Raw genomic sequence first — 27,653 nt, 5'->3', positions numbered from 1 at the left:
GGGAACGCCACGAATCCGCGGCGGGTTCCCGCATCGCATGCCTCCCGGCGGCAGTTCACACTGCCCTATGCGAACTGCTGGGAGTGTCAGTGAAATGTTAATGACACCCCCAGATCAGTTCGCATATCGCAGTGCGATCTGCAAACTCGGATCGCATGGTGTGAACACCCATGCGATCCGATTCTGCTGCGGACCAAAAAAAGGGTCCCGTGCGAGTTTGCGGCGGGTGCGGCGGGTGCGACACGAATTCAGCCATACTATCTGTATGGCTGAACTCGAATCGCACAGAGATCGGATGTGATTTGCACTGCAGTGCGGTGCGAATCACATCCGTTCTCAAACCGCTGCAATGTGAACCCAGCATTAGTGACACTGGCGACGGGGGTGATCAGGGGGTTAAACCTTTATTGGGGGGGTTAGGGGGGTACCTTGGAACTAAAGGGGGCTAACCCTAACTGCCCTAACAGTTATTACAGTCACAAATGACACCCGCCGGGTGATCAGGGGGTTAAACCTTTATTAGGTAATAAATGGCGGGTGCCCTGAAACTATAAAAAAATAACTAACCAACCAGCGTCACCTGTAACAGTTATATGGTGATCACTGGTGAAAGGGTTAACTAGGGGGCAATCAGGGGGCTTTATGCGGTAGTATATGGGGGTCCCTGGCGCTATAAAAAGTTGCGGCGAACCTAAATACCTACCTGCCTAACTAGCGTCACCTGTGACACTAATACAGCGATCAGAAAAATGATCGCTTATTAGGCTGGGTTCACACTGGAGCGATGCGGGAACGCCACGAATCCGCGGCGGGTTCCCGCATCGCATGCCTCCCGGCGGCAGTTCACACTGCCCTATGCGAACTGCTGGGAGTGTCAGTGAAATGTTAATGACACCCCCAGATCAGTTCGCATATCGCAGTGCGATCTGCAAACTCGGATCGCATGGTGTGAACACCCATGCGATCCGATTCTGCTGTGGACCAAAAAAAGGGTCCCGTGCGAGTTTGCGGCGGGTGCGGCGGGTGCGACACGAATTCAGCCATACTATCTGTATGGCTGAACTCGAATCGCACAGAGATCGGATGTGATTTGCACTGCAGTGCGGTGCGAATCACATCCGTTCTCAAACCGCTGCAATGTGAACCCAGCATTAGTGACACTGGCGACGGGGGTGATCACGGGGTTAAACCTTTATTGGGGGGGTTAGGGGGGTACCTTAGAACTAAAGGGGGCTAACCCTAACTGCCCTAACAGTTATTACAGTCACAAATGACACCCGCCGGGTGATCAGGGGGTTAAACCTTTATTAGGTAATAAATGGCGGGTGCCCTGAAACTATAAAAAAATAACTAACCAACCAGCGTCACCTGTAACAGTTATATGGTGATCACTGGTGAAAGGGTTAACTAGGGGGCAATCAGGGGGCTTTATGCGGTAGTATATGGGGGTCCCTGGCGCTATAAAAAGTTGCGGCGAACCTAAATACCTACCTGCCTAACTAGCGTCACCTGTGACACTAATACAGCGATCAGAAAAATGATCGCTTATTAGGCTGGGTTCACACTGGAGCGATGCGGGAACGCCACGAATCCGCGGCGGGTTCCCGCATCGCATGCCTCCCGGCGGCAGTTCACACTGCCCTATGCGAACTGCTGGGAGTGTCAGTGAAATGTTAATGACACCCCCAGATCAGTTCGCATATCGCAGTGCGATCTGCAAACTCGGATCGCATGGTGTGAACACCCATGCGATCCGATTCTGCTGCGGACCAAAAAAAGGGTCCCGTGCGAGTTTGCGGCGGGTGCGGCGGGTGCGACACGAATTCAGCCATACTATCTGTATGGCTGAACTCGAATCGCACAGAGATCGGATGTGATTTGCACTGCAGTGCGGTGCGAATCACATCCGTTCTCAAACCGCTGCAATGTGAACCCAGCCTTAGTGACACTGGCGACGGGGGGTGATCACGGGGTTAAACCTTTATTGGGGGGGGGGTTAGGGGGGTACCTTAGAACTAAAGGGGACTAACCCTAACTGCCCTAACAGTTATTACAGTCACAAATGACACCAATGCAAAAAAAAAATAAAAAGCAATTGGTGTCACTGTGACTGGGGGGGCAGGGGTAATTGGGGGGGTGATCGGGGGGTAAAGGGGGGGTGTGAGTGTGCCTGGCATGTTCTACTGTATGTGTGGTGTGTTGGTGCAACTCACCGAACCTCTCTCCTCGGTGCCGGAACGAAAAATACCGACACGGAGGAGAGAATACATCACTTCCTCTCCTGTGTTTACATTACAGGAGAGGAAGTGATGTCACGAAGGATTTCCATTCGTCGAGAGCGATCGCGAGGGGGTGGCCATGAATGAATGGCCGCCCCCTCATCCCGGATCGCTCTCGAAGGAATGCCGACCGCCGCAGGCACCAGGGGGGGGCCCGATCGGGCCCCCCACCCGCGGGCAGGCAGGGACTTATATATACGCCCATATGCCTGCCCGTGCCATTCTGCCGACGTATATCGTCGTGCGGCGGTCGGCAAGTGGTTAAGTGCCCAGTAAGCAAGTGGTTAAAATGAGAAGATATTTCCAGTAGGTCTTTTTTTTACCACATCAGTTACACAGTTCGGTTGATTTACTAAAACCACCAAGAGTGCAAAATTTGGTGCAGGTGTACATAGAAACCAATCAGCTTCTAGTTTTTTTGGGCAAAACTTAACTGAACAAGGTGACGTTAGAAACTGATTGGCTACCATACACAGCTGCACCAGACTTTGCACTCTGCAGTTTTAGTAAATCAACCCATGTGTATCCTAGCAATCATCCCTGATGACCATAGTATCACTCATAGTAGAACTTTATTGAAGATGATTTGCTGCTACAGCAATACTCATAAAGGAGATTAGAAGATAACATCGATGATAATGTGACTTATGATCCCAAGCTAGAATTTCTGTAGGATTTATTAAACATACGTTAAATGAAAATCAAGTTAATAAGTGCTCAACATGTGAGATCAGGAGGGAGAGTTTCGATTACACCAAGTGAAGCTCCCCATAAAACAGACCTTTAGCCTCAATATAGTTCAATATATCATGGACAAATACAGAAAAGTCCAATGTGACATCCAACATTCTTATTATTATACAGGTTTTATATAGCGCCAACAGTTTGCTCAGCACTTTACAACATGAACATATAATGTTTAGCTCAAATCTTCGACTTCAAATGTGATGTTTGATGTAACTGCTTGCAAATACACAAATGTACACTTGTATGACAATGTGCTTGAATCCCGTGCATCCAACAGAAGCTGAATGCTTTACACTGCAGGCCATCAGTAATAGTACAACAATGGTTGTTTTCACAAGCTGGACCCACAGATCAAAGGCAAATATGGGTTCCAGATGGAAATAACTGATGGATCATGCATTCAGTATAGTTGCACTTCTGATATGTTGTGAAAGAGCACAAATGGCAATTCTGTAAAACAGTGTCACCAAGCCGTATATTCATATATTCAGATAAGAACATATGAAAACATTGGAAAAAAAAGGCAGTCACCAGCAGGGCCATCTTTAATATTTATTGGACCTTGGGCAAACATTTTCTTGGGCCCTCTCGAATCGACTTATCAACTATTTGCAGAACAGGGGGGCTCAAGGGCAAGATGCTTTGGGCCTTAGGCTGGCCACAAAAAAGACCACTCTAAAATGTGCAGTTTTACTATATTGGGGGGGGGGGGGGGGTCCGAGAATCAGTGAGTATCTGGTGTGACCACCACTTGCCTCAAGCAGTGCAGCACATCTCCTTCACATAGAGTTGATCAGGTTGTTGATTGTGGCCTGTGAAATGTTGGTCCATTCCTCTTCAATGGCTGTGCAAAATTGCTGGATATTGACAGGAACTGGAACACTCTGTCCTATACGCCAATTCAGAGCATCCCAAACATGCTCAATGGGTGACATGTCCGGTGAGTATGCTGGCCATGCCAGAACTGGGATATTTTCAGCTTCCAAGAATTGTGTACAGGTCCTTGCAACATGGGGCCGTGCATTATTATGCTGCAACATAAGGTGATAGTCGCGGATGAATGGCACAAGAATGGGCCTCAGGATCTCGTCATGGTATATATGTGCAATCAGAATGCCATCAATAAAATGCCCCTGTGTTCGTTGTCCATAGCATATGCCTGCCCATACCATAACCCCACCACCACCATGGGCCACTTGATCCACAACGTTGACATCAGCAAACCACTCACCCACACAACACCATACACGCTGCCTGCCATCTGCCCTGTACAGTGAAAACCGAGATTCATCCGTGAAGAGAACACCTCTCCAAAGTGCCAGATGCCATCGAATGTGAGCATTTGCCCACTCAAGTCGGTTACGACGACAAACTGCAGTCAGGTCGAGACGCCGATGAGGACAATGATCATGCAGATGCGCTTCCTTGAGATGGTTTCTGACAGTCTGAGCAGAAATACTTTGGTTATGCACACTAATTATTGCAGCAGCTGTCCGGAAGGCTGGTCTCAGACGATCTTGGAGGTGAAGATGCTGGATGTGGAGGCCCTGGGCTGGTGTGGTTACACGTAGTCTAAGTATCGATGGTCTCCAGATAGAGTAGAGGATACCTTCTTCCTTTGAAACGCGTCAGACAGCAGTGGTCCTGATGTCCTCTCCTGTACTATCTGGAGGCTGTCGATATTTAGACCAATTGCCATCATTAGGAGTATTTCACAAAGAAATTTATCTTCACATGTTTGTGAGTAGTTTTTAATCTGTTTTTATCAATAAATTTATTAAGGATAATGCACCAGGCCGAAGCGCCCTCTTTTCTTTATTTCTCTTTGTATTTAGAAGGTGGCAAGAGGAATGAAGCTGGGAAGTGTATGGGGGAAAGAAGTAGGTAAACGTAAATAAATAAAACAGGGAGGAAGAAATGTGTAAAAGGGTAGGAAAGAGAGGCAAAGAGAGGATGGGGCCTGGAGTTATTGCTCTTCCTGGGCCCTGGAGTCCACCCAAAGGTATATAAATTCATTCCAATAGAAAGAAGTTCTAGGAACGAGATAAGGATTCCATGTTTTATCCACAGTATTTTATTTCCGTTATCCAGAGGCTTACAGGAGGACTATTTGGGAGCCTCAAAGTGGCAGGGACAGTTGATTGCGGCATCAATCAGGTGAACAGGAATCAAGTGCTTAAAGGTTTTGTGGGATACAAAGTTGTGATGAAGAAGGAAAAAAGTTGGGTCTGCAATAAAGATTCTTTAGGGACATGAGAGTCACTAAATTTTCTGGAGGGCAGCAAGGCCTGAGAAATTATCCCTTGAACATTAGATCACCCGGGCATCACACTTATGTGCAAGAGTATTTGCTTTTGTTTACCTTCCAAGTACGGTATGATAAAAAGGTTTGTATGCAGTCAGGGAAATCCCTTTTAGAAATCACATGCTAACTTTAAAAAAAAAGGAAAAACTGGAGTCGAAACATTTGGCAACATGCCGTTTTATTGTGCTAATAAAGAGTCCAAGCGGTAGAGTCCAAAATGTGTCTAGATGGCTGTATTTCCATTTTTTGTCTTCCCATGACTGTTCTGTTTAATAAATAGAGATTACATATTAAAAAAACAGCATCATTTTTTATACATATAAATTTTTTTATACATTAGCTCCGTTTCGTAGATGTTTGACTTTAATAAGCATTAAACATAAAATATAAGTTTGGTTATATAAGAGTTATTTAACCACTTGCCGACCAACAACCGCAGTTGTACTACGGCAGAATGGCACGGCTGGGCGAAACGACATTATGTAACGTCGCTTCGCCCTGTGGCCACTAGGGGCCAATGCGAGTGCCCGGCGGCCGCAATCACCGCCGGGCTTCAGCGATCACTCGGGGTACACGGAGAACCGGGATCTGTGTGTGTAAACAAGTTCCGGTTCTCTGAGGGGAGAAGTGACAGATAGTCTGTTCTTTTTTTTTTATTATTCTTTATTTCTTTGCAGGAATACATAACATAGGTTATTAGTAATGTTTACATATAATTACATATAAAGAACACTTTCTAACCACAGCATATTCTATTGGACAACGACGAAAAGAAACAACATAATGTATTCCTGCCAATTTTATAGACAAACAAAAAACATTATCAATTCCCCATAGCAACCCCTTTCCTTCTTTTGTTCCCCTCTCCTCCCTTGAAAAAGTGAGAGAGGAAAAAAAAAAAAGGGGGGGGGGGGAGAAGACAGGGAAGGAGGAGAAAAGAGAGGTACGTCGCCCCTACCCGCCAAATCTACGGAGATTGTCTGTTCATATGGAGTATGAACAGCGATCTATCTCTTCACCTACACAGTCCCCTTCCCCCTTCAGTTAGAACACACACTAGGGAACACATTAACCCCTTGATCGCCCCCTAGTGTCAACCCCTTTCCTGCCAGTGCATTTTTATATCACTGATCTCTGTAAAAATGCTAATGGTCCCAAAAATGTGTCACAATCATCTGACGTTTCTGTCATAATGTCGCAGTCCCGATAAAAAATGCAGATTGCCGCCATTACTAGTAAAAAAAAAAAAAAAATCATATTTTTTGTTTTTATTTAAAAAAAAATATGTAGAAGAATACGTATCGGCCTAAACTGAGGAAAAAAAAATGTTTATATATATTTTTGCTACTTATAGCAAAAAGTTAAAAATATTGCGTTTTTTTTTCAAATTGTTTATAGCGCAAAAAATAAAAACCGCGGAGGTGATCAAATACCACCAAAAGAAAGCTCTATTTGTGGGGAAAAAAGAACGTCAATTTTGTTTGGGTGCGACGCAGTGCCGAATCGCAAAAAGTGCTCTGGTCAGGAAGGGGGTAAAATCTTCCGGGGTTGAAGTGGTTAAAAATAAATATGTAACCATGTTAAGGAGTTGGAAAAAATGAAGATGGATGGATGGAAATAGGATTTATTAGCAAAAAAATATGCTTCAGACTTGTCCGTTCTTATAAAGTATTAGGACCTCAAGCACTTTTTTTTTTTAAACAGAAAGTTGCTCAAACAACTGTGAGGCTGGATTCATACTATTTTGAATTAGATGTGGGATTCTCAGCATCCAATTCGCATGTCAGGAGATTGTGACCAGCTCTCTACAGAGCCAGTTCATACATCTCTGGAGCGGCTCTGGTGCGAATTGCACAGGAGCCCTGTGTGCGTCTTCTGGACTGTTTCAGGTCTGAATTCAGCCAAAAATTCAGGCTGAAATCAGACTTGAAATGGTGAGCGGGGACACATCGGACCCCTGCTGTGAGCCGCTCCGTGTGGCAGTGTGACCCCAGCCTTACTGTAATGACTGTTAAAATAAATAAAATATGTTAACAATTTTGCTCAAATGGATAAATAAAGAATAATATAAATGCTGAAATAATTAACTTTCCTGAAGAAATTGCTGATTTAACAGCTTGAGATCCGCGCTATAGCCGAATGACGGCTACAGCGCGGACCTGCTTTGCCGAGACTACGTCTATTGACGTCGTCCCGTGCATGAGCGGCCTGCGCGCCCCCTGAGGGGCGCGCGCGGCGCTCTGTGATCAGCGAGTCTATGAGACTCGCCTGATCACAGATCGGAGCAAGGGGTCGATCCCGACCCCTTACCACGTGATCAGCTGTCAGCCAATGACAGCTGATCATGTGACACAACAGAGCCGGTAATCGGCTATTTTTGCTCCTCGCGCTAACAGCGCAAGGAGAAAAAAAAAAGCCGATCACCGGCGGCCCTGATCGGGACATAAGTCCCGATCACGGCCAGCTTATCAGTGCCCACCTGCCCCCTGCCAGTGCCACCCAAATAATAAAAAAGTGCCCCCCATCAGTGCCACCCATCAGTGCCCATAGTGCCACCCATCAGTGCCCACAGTGCCACTGATGAGTGCCCACAGTGCCACCCATCAGTACCCACAGTTCCACCCATCAGTGCCCACAGTGCCACCCATCAGTGCCCACAATCTGCCTCAACAACAGTGCTGCATCCCAGTGTTACATATCCGTGCCCATCAGTGTCATCTAACAGGGCCCATCAGTGCCGCCCATCAGTGCCCAGCAGTGCCACCTATCAGAGCCACCTATCAGTGCCACCTATCAGTGCCCATCAGTCCCATCTATCAGTGGTACCTATCAGTGCCCCTTAGTGACACCCATCCGTGCCACCCATCCATGCCACCCATCAGTGTCACCCATCAGTGCCATCTTATCTGTGCCCATCTTTGCCCATCAGTGCCGTCTTATCTGTGCCTATCGGTGCCACCTTATCTGTGCCTATTAGTGCCACCTTAACTGTGCCTATCAGTGCCCACCAGTGCAGCCTATCAGTGCCCACCAATGCAGCCTATCAGTGCCCACCAGTGCAGCCTATCAGTGCCGCCTCATCAGCGCATTTCAATGAAGGAGAAAAATGACCTGTTTGCAAAATTTTATAACAAACTATTATACATGATTTTTTTTTTTTTTTTATTTTGCATTTTTTTTGTTTAGCAAAAAATAAAACTCCCAGCTGTAATTAAATACCATCAAAAGAAAGCTCTATTTGTGGGAAAAAAAATGATAAAATTTTAATTTGGGTACAGTATTGTATGGCCGCGCAATTGTCATTCAAAGTGCATCAGCGCTGAAAGCTGAAAATTGGTCTGGGCAGGAGGGGGGTTTAAGTGCCCAGTAAGCAAGTGGTTAAAGTACCACTAAACCCACATTCTAAAGAATTACCAATACATGGTGTATTACATGCTGTTCATACTCATTCACTATAAGATTCGTTTTCTGTATTCTGCAAAAAACCTGGTCGATCCTGCTGCTCTCTATCACCCCTTTCTGTTGATGTTCCTAATTAAGCTAGGGGTTTTGCAGCTGTGGTGGCAACTCTGCACATGCTCAGTTTTTCAGTGAGGTTCTATGCTGAACATTTCCTTCCTATTACATCTGAGCAGCCCATGTGACTATAGAGCCACACATGTGGGCATATACACAGTGGTAAATGACAGCCCACTCCTTCCCTCCTCCTCCTCCATGCCCACTAACCAGCTAAAAACAATGGGAGCAGGATATTACAATTAGATTATTGGAGGCTTCACCTCTCTGTTATTTTAAGGCACAGGCTGGAGGGGTATGACACAGACAGTGACTGGCAGAAATCCATGCACACCATGTTATTGGCAAAAAATAATACAGATTTCATTTCAAATATATATTTGTATGCCAATATAAAACAGGTTATTTATAGTATTTATATATGTAGTTTTACTATATTCCAAAAGCTTTTTTTTTTTTTTAGGGCCAGTTCACACTAGATGCCATTCCGTGCAGTTTTGTGCGCTTTTTTTCCTGCACAAAATGCATACACAGTGTTTTCCATGTATTCCAATGGCTCTAGTTCACACCATGCATTCAGTTTCTGGTCAGTTTCTGCACTAGAAACTGACTGCATGGTGTGAACTAGAGCCATTGGAATACATGGAAAACACTGTGCATGCATTTTTAGTGCAGAAAAAAAAGCACACGGAACTGAACGGAACTGCGTCTGGTGTGAACTGGCCCTTACACTATTTCAAAGGCTGCGACCAGCAGCAGAGGACCAGAAGCTCATCCTGCTTATGTTTCCCTGCAGACAGGCTCCCAACATTTTGAAATGGAAATGAGGGACACCTACTAGCAAACATATGTAGGCATAGGACACGCCTCCTGCTACACCCCCTTAAAGGAGAATTAAAGCGGTCCTCCATCCTGAAGTGGAAGTTCTGCTCATCGGATCCCTTCCCCCCTCCGGTGCCACAATCGGCACCTTTCAGGGGGGAGGGGGGTGCAGTTACCTGGATAATCCAGGTATCTGCACCCACTTCCGGGACAAGACCCCCGCAGACCGCCGCAGATAACCCACCCACCCGTTGTGTTCTGGGAAACACACAGTTCCCAGGACACAGCGGGGACCAGCAGAGACGCGCAGCGCGACTCGCGCATGCACAGGGAACCGGGCAGTGAAGCCGCAATGCTTCACTTCCCGATTCCCTGACAGAGGATGGTGGCGGGGGCAGCAGATAGATGATCGATCGCTTGTCATCTGCCGCCGACATCGCTGGACCCTGGGACAGGTAAGTGTCAATTTATTAAAAGTCAGCAGCTGCAATATTTGTAGCTGCTGGCTTTTAATGTTTTTTTTAAAGGTGCAGAACCACTTTAACCAAAACAAGGTTAATTAAATCCACAAGGGTTTTTTTTTACCTCTACTATTCCTTTATATTGTCTTTTAAAATTTACAAATGCAGCAATTTAGAATTTGGACGAATGGTTTAACACTGGGAAACACTTTTTTGAAAGATAAAAGGTGCATTTTATATACATCTATATAGATCAGACCAAAATGAGGGACAAAAGAGGGACAGAGGGACATTGCTCCAAATCAGGGACAATCCCTCGAAATCAGGGACAGTTGAGAGCTATGTTTTTAATATCACTTTAACCACTTCATCCCCGGACCATTTTGCTGGCCAAAGACCAGACCACTTTTTGTGATTCGGCACTGCGTCGCTTTAACTGACCATTGCGCGGTCTTGCGACGTGGCTCCCAAACAAAATTGACGTCCTTTTTTTCCCACAAATAGAGTTTTCTTTTGGTGGTATTTGATCATCCCTGCGGTTTTTATTTTTTGCACTATAAACAAAAACATAGCGACAATTTTGAAAAAAACGCATTATTTTTTATTTTTTGTTATAATAAATATCCCCCAAAAATATATAAAAAAACATTTTTTCCCTCAGTTTAGGCCGATACGTATTCTTCTACATATTTTTGGTAAAAAAATCGCAATAAGCGATTATTGATTGGTTTGCGCAAAAGTTATAGCGTTTACAAAATAGGTGATAGTTTTATGGCATTTTTATTAATAATTTATTTTTTTACTAGTAATGGCAGCGATTAGCGATTTTTATTGTGACTGCGACATTATAGCGGACACATCAGACATTTTTGACACATTTTTGGGACCATTGTCATTTATACAGCAATCACTGCTATACAAATGCAGTGATTCCTTTGTAAATAAGGTTAACCAGTGGGTGGCAGTGTAGGGGTTAAGTGTTCCTAGGGGTGTGTTACTAACTGCTGGGGGCTGTGCTTTCTTTTAGTGAACACTGATCTCTGCTCCAATCACGGGAAGTGGTTAAAGGATTAGTTCACCAAATTTCCAATGTTCCAGATAAGGGGCCTCTATTAACAATAAGCACTGTGCTGAAGGTGAACTTACGCTTTAAGTTTCATTCAGTGCTTGACACATATTTAAAATTGGACGTACCTGTACGCCAATATTTAAAATTGGACGTACCTGTACGCCAATATGCCTGTCCGTGCCATTCTGCCGACGTACATCAGCATGCACCGGTCGGGAAGTGGTTAAAGGATTAGTTCACCAAACTTCCTATGTTCCAGATAAGGGGCCCCTATTAACAATAAGCACTGTGCTGAAGGTGAACTTGCGCTTTAAGTTTCATTCAGTGCTTGACACATATCTGAAGATCTCACATAAAGGGCAATCAACTCTGATGCTGCGCTTCACCAGACATCACTTAAATAAATGCCTAAGCACTAGCCACAAGGTCAACAACATTTTCTGCAGAAAAGATAAATGTTTAACCACTTCAGCCCACATTTTTGGGACCATTGTCATTTATATAGCAATCAGTGCTATACAAATGCACTGATTCCTGTGTAAATTAAACTTTCAGTGAAGGGGTTAACCACTAGGTGGCAGCGTAGGGGTTAAGTGTGTCCTAGGGGCGTGTTGCAAACTGTGGGGGGCGTGGCTGTGTTTTACAGATCACTGATCTCTGCTCCAATCACAGGGAGCAGAGATCTGTTACACTGTTGCTAGGCAAAACAGGGAGACGCTTGTTTACTTCAGCATCTCCCCATTTTTCCTCTCCACGGGACCTGCGACCAGACTCACGGAGCTTCCCGCTGGCGCGCAAGCACGCCACCGCGGCGCGTGGGCCTGCCCCCACCGCCTCTTAAAGGGCAACGTACAGGTAGGTGATTTTGCCTGTACGTGCCCATTGGTGAGATTTCCCTTAAATTTTTGTCCCATAGCCAAAACAGGAAGTGACAGAAAATCCCAGTTTGTCACCGGGTTCATCAGAACTAGCATCCCCTCTATTAGTGTCCTGATTTCAACCCCCAAGGTTCTGTCCTGGTACCAATCCTATTTAAAGGGATTGTAAAGTGATTTTTTTTTCTTTTTTAAATAACAAACATGTTTTACTTACCTCCACTGTGTAGCTCGTTTTGCACAGAGTGGCCCCGAACCTGCTCTTCTGGGGTCCCTCGGAGGCTGTCTCGGCTTCCTCCCACAGGTGCTTCTCACGTTCATGCGAGCTCCCTCGCATGGTGAGAAGCATCTGCGGGCGCGCTCCCGTGATACAGCCGACGGCCATAGCCGTTTGCTGTATCACACGGCCCCGCCCCCCGGCGCTCCGCGTCAGTGGATGTGATTGACAGCAGCACGAGCCAATGGCTGCGCTGCTTTCCATCCATCCACTCCAACCAATCAGCGGCCAGGCTGAACGGTGGAAAGGACGTCGGGGGACGAGCGCGGGACTTTCAAGGGGTGAGGTAAGTAAAACGGGGGGGGGCTGGGGGCGCAGGCACTGTCAGATGTTTTTTCACCTTAATGCATAGAATGCATTAAGGTGAAAAAACATTTACATTTACAACCCCTTTAATTTGTTAATAAATGACCTGGAGGATGGGGTGAATAGTTCAATCTCTGTATTTGCGGACGATACTAAGCTAAGCAGGGCAATAACTTCTCCGCAGGATGTGGAAACCTTGCAAGTAGATCTTAACAAATTAATGGGGTGGGCAACTACATGGCAAATGGATTAATGTAGAAAAATGTAAAAGAATGCATTTGGTTGTCAAAAATATGAATGTCATCTACTCATTGGGAGGAGAACCTCTGGGGGAATCCAGGATGGAAAAGCACCTAGAGGTCCTAGTAGATGATAGGCTCAGTAATGGCATGCATTGCCAAGCTGCTGCTAACAAAGCAAACAGAAAATTTGCATGCATTAACAAGGGGATTAACGCCAGAGATAAAGCAATAATTCTCCCGCTCTACAAGAATCTGATCCGGCCGCACCTGGAGTATGCTGTCCAGTTCTGGGCACCAGTCCTCAGGAAAGATGTGCTGGAAATGGAGCGAGTACAGGGAAGGGCAACAAAGCTAATAAAGGGAATGGTAGACATTAGTTATGAAGAAAGGTTACGAGCACTGAACTTATTCTCTCTGGAGAAGAGATGCTTGAGAGGGGATATGATTTCAATTTACAAATACCGTACCAGTGCCCCTACAATAGGGATAAAACTTTTCTGTGAAAGGAAGTTTAATAAGACATGTGGCCACTCATTAAAATTAGATGAAAAGTGGTTTAACCTTAAACTACGTAGAGGGTTCTTTACTGTATGAGCAGCAAGGATGTGGAATTCCCTTCCACAGGCGGCAGTCTCAGTGGGGGGCATTGATAGTTTAAAAAAACTATTAGATAAGCACCTGAACGACCACAACATACAGGGATATACAATGTAATACTGACATATAATCACACACATAGGTTGGACTTGATATACTTGTGTCTTTTTTCAACCTCACCTACTATAAACACCATAAACACAACTCAAAACTTAAAATTTTCTTTTACTTTCAATGATAATGGTAAACAGGCAAAATCAGGGTGAATCTCCCTAAAGCCTTGTACACACGGTCGGAGAATCCGTCGTAATGCGTCTTATCGGACCGTGTCGTCGGATAATCCGAATGTGTGTGGTATGCATCGGACTGATTCCATCCGAATCTCCGTCGGACCCAATTTTCCAACATGTTGGAAATATTTCCCGACCAACTGGTTCGATCGGACCTAATCCGATCATGTGTAGAGAATTTTGATCGGACCAAGTGCCACGCATGCTCAGATCAAATTCCTACATCAAAGCTATTGGCTACTAGTCCCATCGTAACTAAATTACGTCATCACGTTCTGAATGATCAGATTTTTCGACAACTTAGTCCGACCGTGTGTATGCAACAGTTTCAGACAAGATCCAACGGGCAAAGTCCGACGGACAAAATCCGACGGATTTGGTTGGCATAATGTCCGACCGTGTGTACAGGGGCTAACAGGGGCACATAAATAATAAAAAAAAAAAAATGATTAATGTTCTAATCTATTTCCACTCTATCCAAAACTAAAAGTTTTGCCTTAAAGTTTAACTTCAGTAATTTTTTCATCTTTCCATCTATTAAATCCTCCGCCGTTGTTTTAACTTTGGATAGTAAAACTTTTTTTTCTGCCAGTAAATACCTTATACAGCCCACTTCCTGTTTCTTGTCTACTCATTAGCCTAGGCTATGCACAGCTCTGTCTCTCACTCTCGTGAGAGTTTGTCAGGAGGGTGGGGGGTGATGAGACATAAGAGGGCCAATGAGAACTGTAGGGCTGGAGGAAGTCTGCCATAAAAAGCCCTGACGTTTACTAAGCTTAGTAACTGAAGCTGAAAAATAAACATACAGCTGAATAATTATCCCTCCTCTTGGTCTGCCTGTTTACACAGCACTGTAGAAAGTGGCAGTGTCATGAGGGCACCCTTTTCAATAGCTATTTAAGACTGAAAAATAGAGGGAGTCATTACCCTGATAAAAGCACAGAGTTCCATAAACTACACTAACTAATTTATGCTATTAATGATATTTAGAGGCATTTTATTAAAGAGGAAGTAAACCCTGATGGGTTTATTTCCTCTTTGATTCCCTGCAAAGGTAAAGCATAATGGACTACTATGCATCGCTTAGTAGTCCATTATGTGTCACTTACCTGACACAGGAGCCAGCGAAGTCACTGCTGTCCCCTGTAGTTTCGAGCGTCCATCTTCTTGGTGGGTCTCCATGGGTCTCGCTGCTCCGGCGCTGTGATTCGCCGGAGCAGCGATGACGTCACTCCCGCGCATGCGCACGGGAGCCGACACTCGTGGCATATCGCCGTGATCTGCGGCTTACCCAGTGCGCCTGCTCACCGCTGTCTATGGTGCATGCGCTGTAGACAGCGGTGGCTGTCTTCAGGTAAATATCTCCTAAACCGTATAGATTTAGGAGATATTTCTTGGATCTACAGGTAAGCCTTAATCTAGGCTTACCTGTAGGTCAAAGTGGTTTGTAAGGGTTTACAACCACTTTAATTCTTAAATTTGGTTAAAAAGAGCTTCCACCTAGCTTCATCCTGAAAAGAAAAATAAAGATAGAGAGATTTTCTTACCTGGTAGCTTTGGGCCATTTAAATTTATTGAAGCTAGATTATTGTTTGGATTGCTTGGGATTGTCTGACTGTTGTTTCTTGTTGTTCGCTTTTGTTTTTTGCTGTTCTTTAATAAAATCTGACGTAGCATCCAAGCTGAAAGACATTAGAAAAAAATCACCTAAACAATAGACATGAAATATTTTGTTTTGGAAATTTCCTTTTCTTTCGAAAAATACATTTATTTAGTAAACAAAATTTGTTTTTATTTATTTTGTTTCCTTAAAAAATGCATTCGTCCGGAAATCCGAAATAATTAAGGTTGAATCTGTCATTGAAGGCTTATGGTGTCTGTCAAATGTTCTAAGAAGATTCGACGGAGCAGCTAAACTGTACGACGCCGCAATCGTACATTTCAGGTCGAATGTTCCGCCTACAAGCTATAGTAGAATTCTAATGTTGTATGACACTAGTAATAATTATATTTATTAATTATTATTACTAGTCAACCAACATTAGAATTCTTCTATAGCCTATGAGCGGAGCATTTGACCATAAATGTCCATTGCGGCGACTGCTTCATCGAATCTTCATGTCGAATCTTTTCTCTCTATATGGAATAATCTTGGACTAATAGAGTCAACCTTTTTTTGCTATTGTCTCTATAATGTCGAATCTTTTCCCTCTATGTCAAATCTTTTCTCTCTATGTCGAATATTTTCTCTCTTTGTAGAATAATCTTGAACTAACAGAGCTAAGGTTAGGCACATTCGACCACAGATTCGAAGGACACAGATTGCTATTGTCAGCGTCATGTTGAATCTCCTATCTATATCGAAGTGTTGGCACAACGAAAATGAAAATAAAGCATTTGTTTATGTCGGATCTTTCGGTTTTTGGCACGTTCGTTATCGCTTGTTGAAAAGATAACGAAAATACCCAAAATTCGGACAAAAATGCATTCGGACGAAAACGAATGCATATGTCTAATTAATAATGCCAGAAATTCCCAGTGAGGGCTATGGTGTAACAGGAAAGGTAAGAGAAGGCAAGTAGAAACAGCTGCAGTAAATGGCATTAAAAAGGCCCTGTTGCCAGACCATTCATTTTAACAACAATCTTCCCATAAGATTATATGTACAGTTAATGTAATATATGTATGTTATATACCTGTAAAAGCCCCCTTTGTATAACCAAAAGCTCTGAGGCTTCTGTTGGGTGTGGCTATCTTGGATGGGATTTCAGCAGCCCCAGGGGACTAAGAACTGTCACCCAAGTGGCACTTCATAGTATTCCCCTTACATAAATGTTTTTGTAAGGAGGTGAGGGGTAGAGCAGCTGGGCCAGCACAAACATAAATTAGACACTCTCAGAAGAGGAGAAGGCTTTGACATGCAAGGAGGGAGGGGGATCTGCTCGGCAATTGGCTCTTCCTGGAGTAGTCACATGTTCTAGCAAGGCCAAAGGCAAGAAAAGGGGGAGGAAAAGGAACAGGAATGGTAAAAGAAAAGAAGGGAAAAAAGCCAAAACAGGGTTTGGGAGTGTTGAGAGAAATAGGGGTCAGCAGGCTCTTCTACAGATTAGAAGGACTCCTCCGTAACGCCGCATTAAGGAGCCATTGCACTCTTGAAAAAGAATACATGATCCAGACCTTGTTAAAGAGTGAGGTCTCTAAATTTTACCCAATGCGACCAGATTTTTTTCAAACTTCTTGGGGCAATTACGACACATATACAGGCATACCCCACTTTTAAGTACACAATGGGGTTTATTTACTAAAGCTGGAAAGTGCAAAATCAGGCTCACTTCTGCATAGAAACCAATGAGCTTTTAACCCCAGATTGTTAAATTACGCCTTGGTAATACAACCTGGAAGCTCATTGGTTTCTATGCAGAGGTGAGCCTGATTTTGCACTTTCCAGCTTTAGCAAATAAACCCCATTGTGTACTTAAAAGTGGGGTATGCCTGTATTGCAGGCTGCATCTGAACTTTGCAAAGTGCACAGACTTTAGTAAATCAGTCAGTTCTACCTAAAGGGAATTTACTACTAATGTGTTATTGAAAAGCTTCAATACTGTATTTGCAGTAGGCAAAGACTCTTGCTCACATTAATAAGAGGAAGTTTAGTGTCCTCAAATTCACTACTAGAAGTTACTAGAGTATCCCACAGTCTTCCTCCTTCATGCCTGATGTTAGCTATGTGTGCTGAGGTCGTTTGTTCTTTAGAAACCCACATCAACAGCTTACCCATCCTCTCTCCCTTGCTCAAAGATTCTCTAGGATTGGTATAACATTGTTGTTTGAATTGCATCACCTCCCAATAAGCCACCTGAATATCACTATATACCCCTATGCCCCTGGTATCAGAATAGCAAGATTCCAACTCACTAGCTCTAGCTTCAGCCACAGATAGGATAGACTTGAATTCCTAATGGATTCTTCCAATAGTGAGTTGATAATGACCATGGAGATATGCCGACATCCCAGATGACTGCTGATTCAGTCATGTTTTTTGATTAACCAACCAATAGTCTTGTATGGCCATGGTCATTCAGAGTCTATCTATAGGGGCCACTGTGGTATGTATATGTAACAGCATAAAGGCATTGTCTGAGATTCCTTGAGGAAGCATAAAACATACTGTATATATACATAAAGGAGATCCATGTGATACATGGTAGAATTGTTAGTGGAGTGAAAAGTATAGCATTTCAACTGCGGCTGTTTCCATCTCCATGTATCTGTGAACCCAAAAACCTGTGCACATTTAAATAAGGCTAAATCCATGTTCATATCATGGGAAAATGTATCCAGATGCAGAGAAGGAGTTATATTGAAACCTCCTACAAGAATAACATTATCCATAGAGTAGGATGCAAACAAGTGTGTCAGCTTAGTTAGAAAAAAGACACTGGTCAGTGGCAGGATATACAGGCCTACCAGCACCATTGTCAAATTATCAAAGACCGCATGCATCAAAACATATTTACCCTCTCTGCGTAAATTATAAGGCCTTGTGGACTATTACACTCACACCTCTAACAAAAGAGGAGTAGGTGGCATGATAATAATGACCCACCCATGGCTTTTAAAGACTGAGTACTCTGCTCCCTATTAGATATTTTTGTTGTAGGATACAAATATATGGATGATAGGTTTTCATGTTATTGAACAGAGACCTTTTAATTTTCAGATTCAATCCCATGACATTCCAGGATTAAATCATTAAGGGAGTCAAAGTTTTAAAGGACCAAGTAATCTTTCAGGCCACCTTAGCACATTGAACCCAGGAGGGAAATAGAAGAACCATACGGATGCATAATACCTCTGAGGAGTTGATCTAGTAAGACAGAGCTCATGTTTCTGCTGTTATTGCATTGATTACAATACCTTAGTAGGCTAAAACTATAAAAACAACTGAATATGCCATTTCTCCCCTTCCCTGCACAACCAACCCAAATAGGGTGTGCCTAATTCCCCAAACTAAACATGGTATTCAGAGTCTAGTCCAGCTGCCCCTACCCTGTCGTGGTGGGGCAGCGGGTGATGGCGACAAGCGGGGCCCTTCGTGCATCTCCTGCTGTCTTCATCTCCCGTCCTCTCATCCCGATAGGCGTCCAATAGTGGCGCCTGTCGTTTCAGCCAATCAGGTGACAGGTAACAGACCCGAGCACCTGATTGGAAGAGAGGCGGTTTAGTGTTAGGAAAGCGAATATTCATTTGCTTTTCTAACACAGCTGAGTGACCTATGAGCGCCCAGCATGGTGCTTGCAGGTCACTTTTTTTTTTACGCTTATTAGAGCCTATGGCTCTAAACAGGTGCTTCAAAACACCCCACCACCACTGTAATTCAGGCACCCAAAAAGGGGACGGGCACCTGAATAGGGGGTGGCAGCTGTGTCCATAGATAGATTCATGCCTACCGAGGCCTCCGCAGCCACTCCTCCGAGTCCGATCACATACACACTTGCAGGCAGCATAGCATGAGGGGGGGGGGGCAGAGCGTCAGGGGGCTCAAGGCCCTGCCCACCCGTGGCCCACTCCTTCATCAAAACAAATGCAGCACTGGCACTGATGCCCAGTACTGTGTGCGTGCTTGCTGATACCGGCTGATAACTTTCTGTGACAAATAGACATGCGGTCTTTACCACAGACAGTGGTAATTTTCAGCTCCGATTTGCGGGCACCGCATGGGCTTAAGGAGCAGATCTGCTTTGGGCCCCAAACAGTGAAAGGGCCCTGGGCATCTTCCCCGTTTGCCCTGTGGTAAAGACCCCTGACTGTGCACCCTAGAAAGACCCTAGAACTATATTTTTCTTGTTTTTTGCTGTTTTTGGGACAAGCCTCTAAAAATTGGAGTAATAAAGTGCAGTCAGGTTTACCTAAATTTTTAAAGTTTTTAATCATTTTTTTTTCTCTCTCTCCTTTTTTAAGATCTGTGTACCTGACCTGCAAATATACTGCTAATCACTAGTGCGGGAGAGGAGTTGCCTTTTTTGTTAAGTAACTATATATATATATATATTTTTGTTGCAGTCACCAATAGTTTTCAAGGCAACGATGTACCGTATATACTCGAGTATAAGCCGAGATTTTCAGCCTCTTTTTTGAGGCTGAAAGTGCCCCCCTCGGCTTATACTCGAGTCATCGCTGTCTGCCCGCTCGATCAGCGTGTCGAGCAGACAGACAGCGGCCATTCTGATTCAAAAGCCGCGCCTCCGGCTCCCCCTTCGCCTGTGATAGGCGGAACACTGAATTTCCCAGCAGCCTGTGTTCCGCCTATCACGGACTTCGTATCATCCTCGTACTACGGACGAGGATGATACGACGTCTGTGATAGGCGGAACACAGGCTGCTGGGAAATTCAGTGTTCCGCCTATCACAGGCGAAGGCGGCGGCGCAGCTTTTGAATTTTACAATGGCCGCCGACGAACGAAGAGGGCACGGGACGGAGGCAAGGCACAGGACGGCACGGCACGGGACGGGACGGGACGGGACCGGAGGCAAGGCACGGCGGCGAGGCACGGCGGCGAGGCACGGCGGCGAGGCACGGAGGCAAGGAGGCTCGGCACGGGACGGAGGCTCGGGACAAAGGCTCAGGACACAGGTAGGCTGGACACACACACACACACACACACACACACACACACACACACACACACACACACACACACACACACACGGATACACACACACACACAGGGATGGATGGATGGATGGAGACACACACACACAGGGATGGACGGACACACAGGGATGGACGGACACACAGGGATGGACGGACACACAGGGATGGACGGACACACACACAGGGATGGACAGGCATGTCTTACCCTCGGCTTATACACGAGTCAATAAGTTTGCCAGTTTTTTTGGGGGTAAATTGGGGGCCTCGGCTTATATTCGGGTCGGCCTATACTCGAGTATATACGGTATTCGTTTTTTTGAATACAGATTCAGTGCTCTTCAGCAGTCTAAAGTGGAATGTGTAAAATGAAAATCTTGGTTGGAGCAGCATTAAATTTGTATTTTTTTTTTCTCTTTTCGTTATTATTTTTACTATTCTTCTTGGTCCTTTTCATTACCCACCTTTTTTTCTTTCCTTTCCTTGTTTCTCTAAGTTGTTCTTTTGATTTCTATCTTCCATTTCCTACATCACCCAGTCTGCCTACTGCTTTAACCTGAGCCCCGTGAGCAGGTGTGGTGAAACAAAGGGACTGCGACCTGGCAACAGCATACAGCGTCCGCTATCCCTACCGTCAGACAAAATTGCAATGATGATCAGTTTAGTTGCAAACAAGCATGGTTCTTTTTGTGTGAAATGCATTAACTGATCATCATTGCAATTTTGTCTGGCTCATGACAATAAAGAAATCTCCACAGCATCTTTTGGATTCAATTGTGCAATCAAAATTTTATTCTCTTTGTGATCTACTGACTGCCTGGGCTCAAAAAGAAGGGAATCAATGTGAGCTTTGATTTAATATTCCCTCTCTACCTAGCACCTTGGACCGGGTGTGTCCATTTTTTTTGCCTGAAGCGGTGTGTGCACCCTTGTTCAGTTTCCAGACAGTAGATCACAAGGTCTGCGTAAAGCATCAGCCTTATTCTCTTGTTTCTCTTGTTTTATGTAACTTCTTATGTCCTGAACTTTGCCTTAATACTTTGATTGTGTTTGTAGTTACATTGCAATATCATTCTTCTTTTTTTATCATTACTTTGTATATCTTTGGCAACATCATTGCTTTTAAGGTCTTACCATCTATATTATATTTGGTTATAAGTTGATACAAGTTCCTATTCTGTATAATAGTAAATTGAAATAAATTAGATTGTTATTCTTTTTGCATAGCTAACATTTGTTATTGATTTTATTTGTAATAGCCACAACAGCATTGGTTGATTCTTATATAGATAAAAGGTTGTAATCACTTATTTTATGTATCATTAAGCGTATAAGTGATGTAGGTAGAAATTGCCATAACACGTGGTAAAACACTCCACCATCAGAGTGCTTCTCAGCATTGCAGCTGGGAAGGGTATACAAGTCAAACACCTAGACGTCAAAACCACTTTCCTATATGGAGAGATTAAGGAAGACCTCTACATGGAACAACCACCAGGGTTTGAGTAAGGAGACAACCTTGTGTGCAAACTTCAGAAGAGCATCTATGGTCTTAAAGTGGTTGTAAACCCTTACAAACCACTTTGACCTACAGGTAAGCCTAGATTAAGGCTTACCTGTATGTCCAAGAAATATCTCTTAAATCTACACGGTTTAGGAGATATTTACTAAAAGACAGTGACAGCTGTCTACGGCGCATGTATAACAGAGCAAATTGACTCTGTTATACAAGCTGTACACTCACTACTTTACATTGTAGCAAAGCGTAATTTCTTCAGTGTTGTCACATGAAAAGATATAATAAAATATTTACAAAAATGTGAGGGGTGTACTCACTTTTGTGAGATACTGTGTATTGATATATATTCAGGGAGATCAGCTTTAAGGGGAGAGATCTCACATAGATAATCCAGCCGTGTGCAAGGTTATCTACCATCAACCATTCAAAACCAGTTGGTGGTAATTCCTACTTACACTTTGGGAGTTGCCATCACCCTCTTTGGAAGAAGAACATTCCAAAAGGGCAGTTCCTGAGGTTACGTAGGAATTGCACAAAGGATACCGATTACATTGCCCAGAGTAGGTTATTTACCAACAATTTTAGAGAGAAAGTCTACCCGGATGATCTTTTGCAGGAAGCATTTGAATCCTGTCTTACCAAACAGACTGCCGACAGAGCCATTGCAGCCCCTCATAACTCAGGAGCCAGGTTCATCACAGGTTTTAATGGCAATTATAAAGCAATGGCAGTTATAAAGCAGGCCAATATTATCCGTAAGCATTGGCTTATTCTTTGTTCAGACCCCAGGTTAGGTCTGCATTTACCACCCACCCCCCAGTTCATCTTTTGGAGAGCTCGCACTCTCAGAAATTGCATTACTCCAACCATACCTAAAAAAAACAATTCCGTCAGAACCATGGACATCAGGTGCTATTTTGACAATAGGGTTGGAATATTTCAATGCAAGGAACAAGGTTGTTGGTCCTCCTTTTTGGATAGTTCTGGTAATACATATTCCATTAGACACTTCATCATGTGTTTGACCCAATTTGTTTTTATGTCCTGTGGTGTCCATGCAACCTTTCATATGTTGGTCGTACCATCCAGACCTTACGTATCAGGGTTGGGGAACACTGCATGTTCATTAAAAAAGGTTTCAGAGAGCATAGTGTGCCCCGTCATTTTGCTACTCATCATGGCATGAACTTTGCGGACCTGACTGTCCTAGCCGTTGAATTCATACCTTCGGGTGGCATGACGGAGAGCGAAAGATTTCTGCGTCTATGCCAACGTGAAACCATGTGGATATATAAGCGCAATACTCTTTCTCCCAATGGGTTGAATGAGGAACTTGAAGTTCGTACAGTAATATTATATACCTTAGCTGTTTTCATCTGTTTTTTTGCATTTTCTGAGATATAGGCATTATCTGTATATTTAAAATGTCCTATTATTATTTATAAATACCCCATGCAGGTACAGGGAGAGCATGCAGACTCAAGGCAGGTGGTGTCTTGGTCTGGGTTCGAACTAGCGGCCCTTGTTTTCTGCTCGGTGAGGGTGCTAACCACTACCAAAGGATAGCAGTTATGAGGATCAACCACGCTGTATCAAAAATAATTGAAAAATCTTTATTGAAAAATCAGTAATAGGGTCAGTCCACTAGGGGTGAAGTTGCACCATTCTAGTGGGAACAGGCCCCCCCCCCCCCCAGTGCACCCACTGGGAGAGACTGGAACTGCTTGGATGACTTAAACAATTATATAATCTATACCTAGCATGTCTAGTTTGGTGCCATAGTGGGACAATGTTGTAAATTTTTTATAAGTGTTTTTAATTGGGTGCACTCGGGGGCTGTTCCCACTAGAATGGTGCAACTTCACCGCTAGTGGACTAACCCTATTACAGGGTTACAATTACAATTAACAAATGTTTTAATTCCATAACCTGGAAGGTAGGCCCTATGTTCGATTTTATCTTTATAAGCCCTCTCACTTGGTCTTTTGTGAACTGTTGCTACATTACTTCAATAAAAGTTTTATATTGCACCAGATTTTTGAGTGTGAAATTTGTCGCCACACCACGCTGCACTCCACCTACATATTGTATTTGTAGCCAGGTGCTTGGCTAGAGACAGAGAGCTGCAGGTTTCTGTGTCTCATCTGGACTTCAGGCTGAATGGGTTAACACTCCTGACGAGCTGAAGGAGCTCAAGAGACTTGAATGTTGGCAGCAATGAAACATGGGAGATGTAGTTTGAGAGAGAGAATTTGGATACGCAAATACCCAGCTTAAAGCGGTTCTATATACCGCTTTGTGATTTTTTTTTACCTATAATCCTATAATAAGGCTTACCTGTAGGTAAAATAAATATCTCCTAAACAATCACCGTTTAGGAGATATGCACCCTGCATGCAGCCACTGACGTCAGCGGTGGATGCGCTCGAAGCTCCAGAATATAGCGTTCTGAACTTTAGAGCTTCTTGCCGTAACCGTAGGCTCCTGCACGCATGCGTGAGAGTGACGTCATCATGGCTCCGGCCACTCACATCACCGGAGCTCACAAACCTGGAGGTAACCCTGGGGGAACATGTCGGCCTCCTCAGCAGTGCCTGGGCGACGCTGTGGGGGGTTCGTTCCAAGGTAAGTATTTCATAATGAGCTAGTATGCAATGCATACTAGCTCATAATGCTTTTGTCTTACAAGGTGTATTTTTTATTTTTTTGAGCATATAACCGCTTTAAAATTATATTAAAGGCAGATTAAAAAGAAAATACCGAACATGTTATACCAATTCTGTATAGTGGTTTTGCACAGAGCAGCCCCAATCCAACTCTCCTTGGGTTCCCCTGCCGGTGCTCCTGGCCCCTCCCTCCTGCCAAGTGCTCCCATAGCAAGCAGCTTGCTATGGGAGCACCTTAGCAGGCTTGCTCTTGAGCCGCTGCACTGTGTGTCCAATTACACACAGAGCGAGGCATCAACCTCACCATGCTCTTTTCTCATTGGTTCACTGCCTATAAATGACAGCAGCGGGAGCCAATGTCTCAGCCAATGAGGAGGAAGAGACACAGGAGAGCCACTGCTCTCGTTCACATTTCTGGATTGAGATGGGGCTCAGGTGAGTATTAGGGGGGCTGCTGCAAACAGAAGGTTTAAAAAACTTTGAGCCTTTACAACCTACGGTACTTTAGGTCTGTCACTGAGTGGGAAAATGTACAAAAACTGTAAAAAAGAAGGACCTGCAAAAGTAGAGAGTTTATACTCACCTTCCCAGAGGCATATTCCTCCAATCTTCACTCACTCAAAAAGCTCCTTTACATCAGGCATACTTCCAGAACTGTCAAATGCCTGGTTCCCTACTGCACTCTGTGGTCCCTTTCCCAAAATACATCCCAAAATCCCAAAATAAATCAAGTGTAGTGATATAGGGGTAAGTGAAAGGAACTACAGCATACGGCAGGGAGTGCTGACACCCCATATTGCCAGAAATGTTGAATGTGGAAATTCTTCTGATGGCCTTATGTCTTGAAAAAAATGAAAAGCCAAGGATCAGGCAGCTGGACAGACGAGCATATGCTTTCTTCTTTTCTAGGACCTGCTTGTTGACATTTTTGTAAACTCAGCAACAGAATCACTGGAATAGTTCAACAGGCATTTACATTTCAAATATACAATAAAATTGTTGTTATTAAAGCGGTTGTATACCTTTTTTTTTTTTTACTTTTACCTACAGGTAAGCCTAAAATAACGTTTACCTGTAGGTAAAATTAATATCTCCTAAACCTGTACGGTTTAGGAGATATTTACTTTGCATGCAGCCACTGACGCAACGGTGCATGCTCTGTGAAGGCCCGGCTGAGGGTCTGGCAGAACATGTCAGCACCCTCGGCGTGGACCAGGATCAGATGTCGAGGCCTCGTTCTAAGGTGAGTATTTCATAATGAGCTAGTATGCAGTGCCTTTGCCTTGCAGGTTTTTTTGTTTAAAAAAAAAAGTGTGGGTATACAACCGCTTTAAGAATAGAGGCCCTTTCCTTTTAACAGGTAATAAAGAATTATATAATTTGGGCATATAGTATGACTTACATGTCGTCAACAGGAAGTTCTTCCAGTACTTCTTGGGCTGCCTCTGCTACTCCTTTAACTGTTTCCAATTCTTCTGGAATTTCCACTCCAGCGGCTTCAGCCAGGTCCGTTGCACAGCTAAATAGTTCCCCTAATAATTTGTATAACATTTGTTTTTTAAAAGTATATCACATATTCATACCTTTTTAAAGTAAGACCCGCACCCCAAATCCCTATGAATTAAGAACAGCCTTTGAGGGGAAAGACAATATGTCAAAAGGGCAAAGCATCTGCCATGAATAGATAATATCTGTTTAAAGTGTAACTAAATGCAGAACTTTTTTTTGGATAGATTATTGGAGGGTTCTATCCTTTGTGTGGGCACAGCAGCACAAATTCATTTTAATGGGCTGCTGTGTCTGCGTTTCAATTAGGAAAAAGGTTTTTGCACCATTTTGAAAATGCAGCCACCTGGAAACCGTATAGTGCTTTTGCTCCATCTGATTTTCTGGTGGTTCCTGCGTACGCAAATGCCTTGCATTTTTAGATGCGTGGGATTGTCATTAAGAATGAATGGTAGCCCCATGAATTTTTAAAGAGCAGCGCATTTTGGCTGTGGGTGGTTGTGGGTGCAGGAACAGATGCAATTCCCACACCCGCAGCCACCCATAATAGCGTGAACCAGGCCTTACATGTTGCTAAAACCTGCCTTCAGGAATCTAACTGTGCTTCTCTAGTTGCCTTCTCCTATGGTGGCCACCACTGGACTAACCTAACCAAAACCCTTTAAGTGCTAGCCCTGCCTCTGCTAGATAAGGCTATATTGGGAGTGTTAGTAGGATTACTGTTTTTTTATCTGTGGGTGGACAGGAACAATTCCACATGTAGGCAAGTGGGCCTTATTTGTTTTCTTTTCCGATTGAAGGGAAGCCTGGAGAAGTGTAAGGTTATTATACATTTTTTATTACTACTCGCATCCCTCTGACATGTGATGCTGGACTCTAAGACAACCCTTCCATGAGTAACAGGTCTTTGTCTCTTCTCTCATACTATATCTCTCTGATATATACTGGACTTTTTGGAACTTAAAGAGCAACTTCTGTTTCTTATACTTTTGACTTTACATAACAAATCATTTCTCTATTGTGTTTGGTCGGTGTTAAACTTACAGAATCTTTCCATCGCACAGCAGCAATTGCAGCATTTATTTTCATCATTTTCTGGTAAATATGAAAAAGTAACAGTTAAAACAGATCTTTTGTCATTGTTCAATGTATTTCATTAGGTATAGAAAACTGCATGTAAAATTATAGTTTGCCATTCAAGTAGTAGTGCCATCAGTGGCGGCCCGTCCATAAGGTGCGCAGGAGTGCCGCCCCCCTAATCTATGTGCCCAGCCAATAATCTACATACAGGGATTTCAATGGTTTTTTTTTATTATTTTTGAAGCACATGATTAGAGCCTGAGGCTCTAATTGGCTTAAAAAAAGGGTGGGCTCGGGCACAGAGCACTGCACCCTGCGCCCACACAGTTTCGTGACAATAGAAAATGAATATTCACTATTGTCTTTCTATTGCGTCATCAGGGACGCAATACCGATTTGCGAAACGCGTAGCGGCCATCTGAACCCCATCTAATTTGGAAGAAA

At 43.9% G+C, this 27,653-nt stretch overlaps 1 protein-coding gene across 1 annotated transcript in view; it reads right to left on the bottom strand.

The window, feature by feature from the left end:
- Positions 1-5,492: 5,492 nt before the first annotated feature.
- LOC143960941 (uncharacterized) overlaps positions 5,493-27,653 on the bottom strand; it is a 34,618-nt gene continuing 12,457 nt past the window's right edge. Inside the window, exons 3-6 of the mRNA XM_077469978.1 lie at positions 27,174-27,224; positions 26,026-26,155; positions 15,334-15,468; positions 5,493-5,596 (exon numbers count right to left, since the gene is read on the bottom strand). Of these exons, the coding sequence (XP_077326104.1) occupies positions 15,372-15,468; positions 26,026-26,155; positions 27,174-27,224 (278 nt within the window). The 3' untranslated portion in view covers positions 5,493-5,596; positions 15,334-15,371. The remainder of the gene's footprint in view (positions 5,597-15,333; positions 15,469-26,025; positions 26,156-27,173; positions 27,225-27,653) is intronic.

This window comes from Lithobates pipiens, unplaced genomic scaffold (assembly GCF_037356315.1).
Source record: "Lithobates pipiens isolate NorthernLeopardFrog02 unplaced genomic scaffold, aLitPip1_a1.2 Scaffold_8, whole genome shotgun sequence".
Lineage (NCBI taxonomy): Eukaryota > Metazoa > Chordata > Amphibia > Anura > Ranidae > Lithobates > Lithobates pipiens.
The sequence above is the reverse complement of the archived record's forward strand: the minus strand, read 5'-3'. Positions and strand labels throughout refer to the sequence as shown.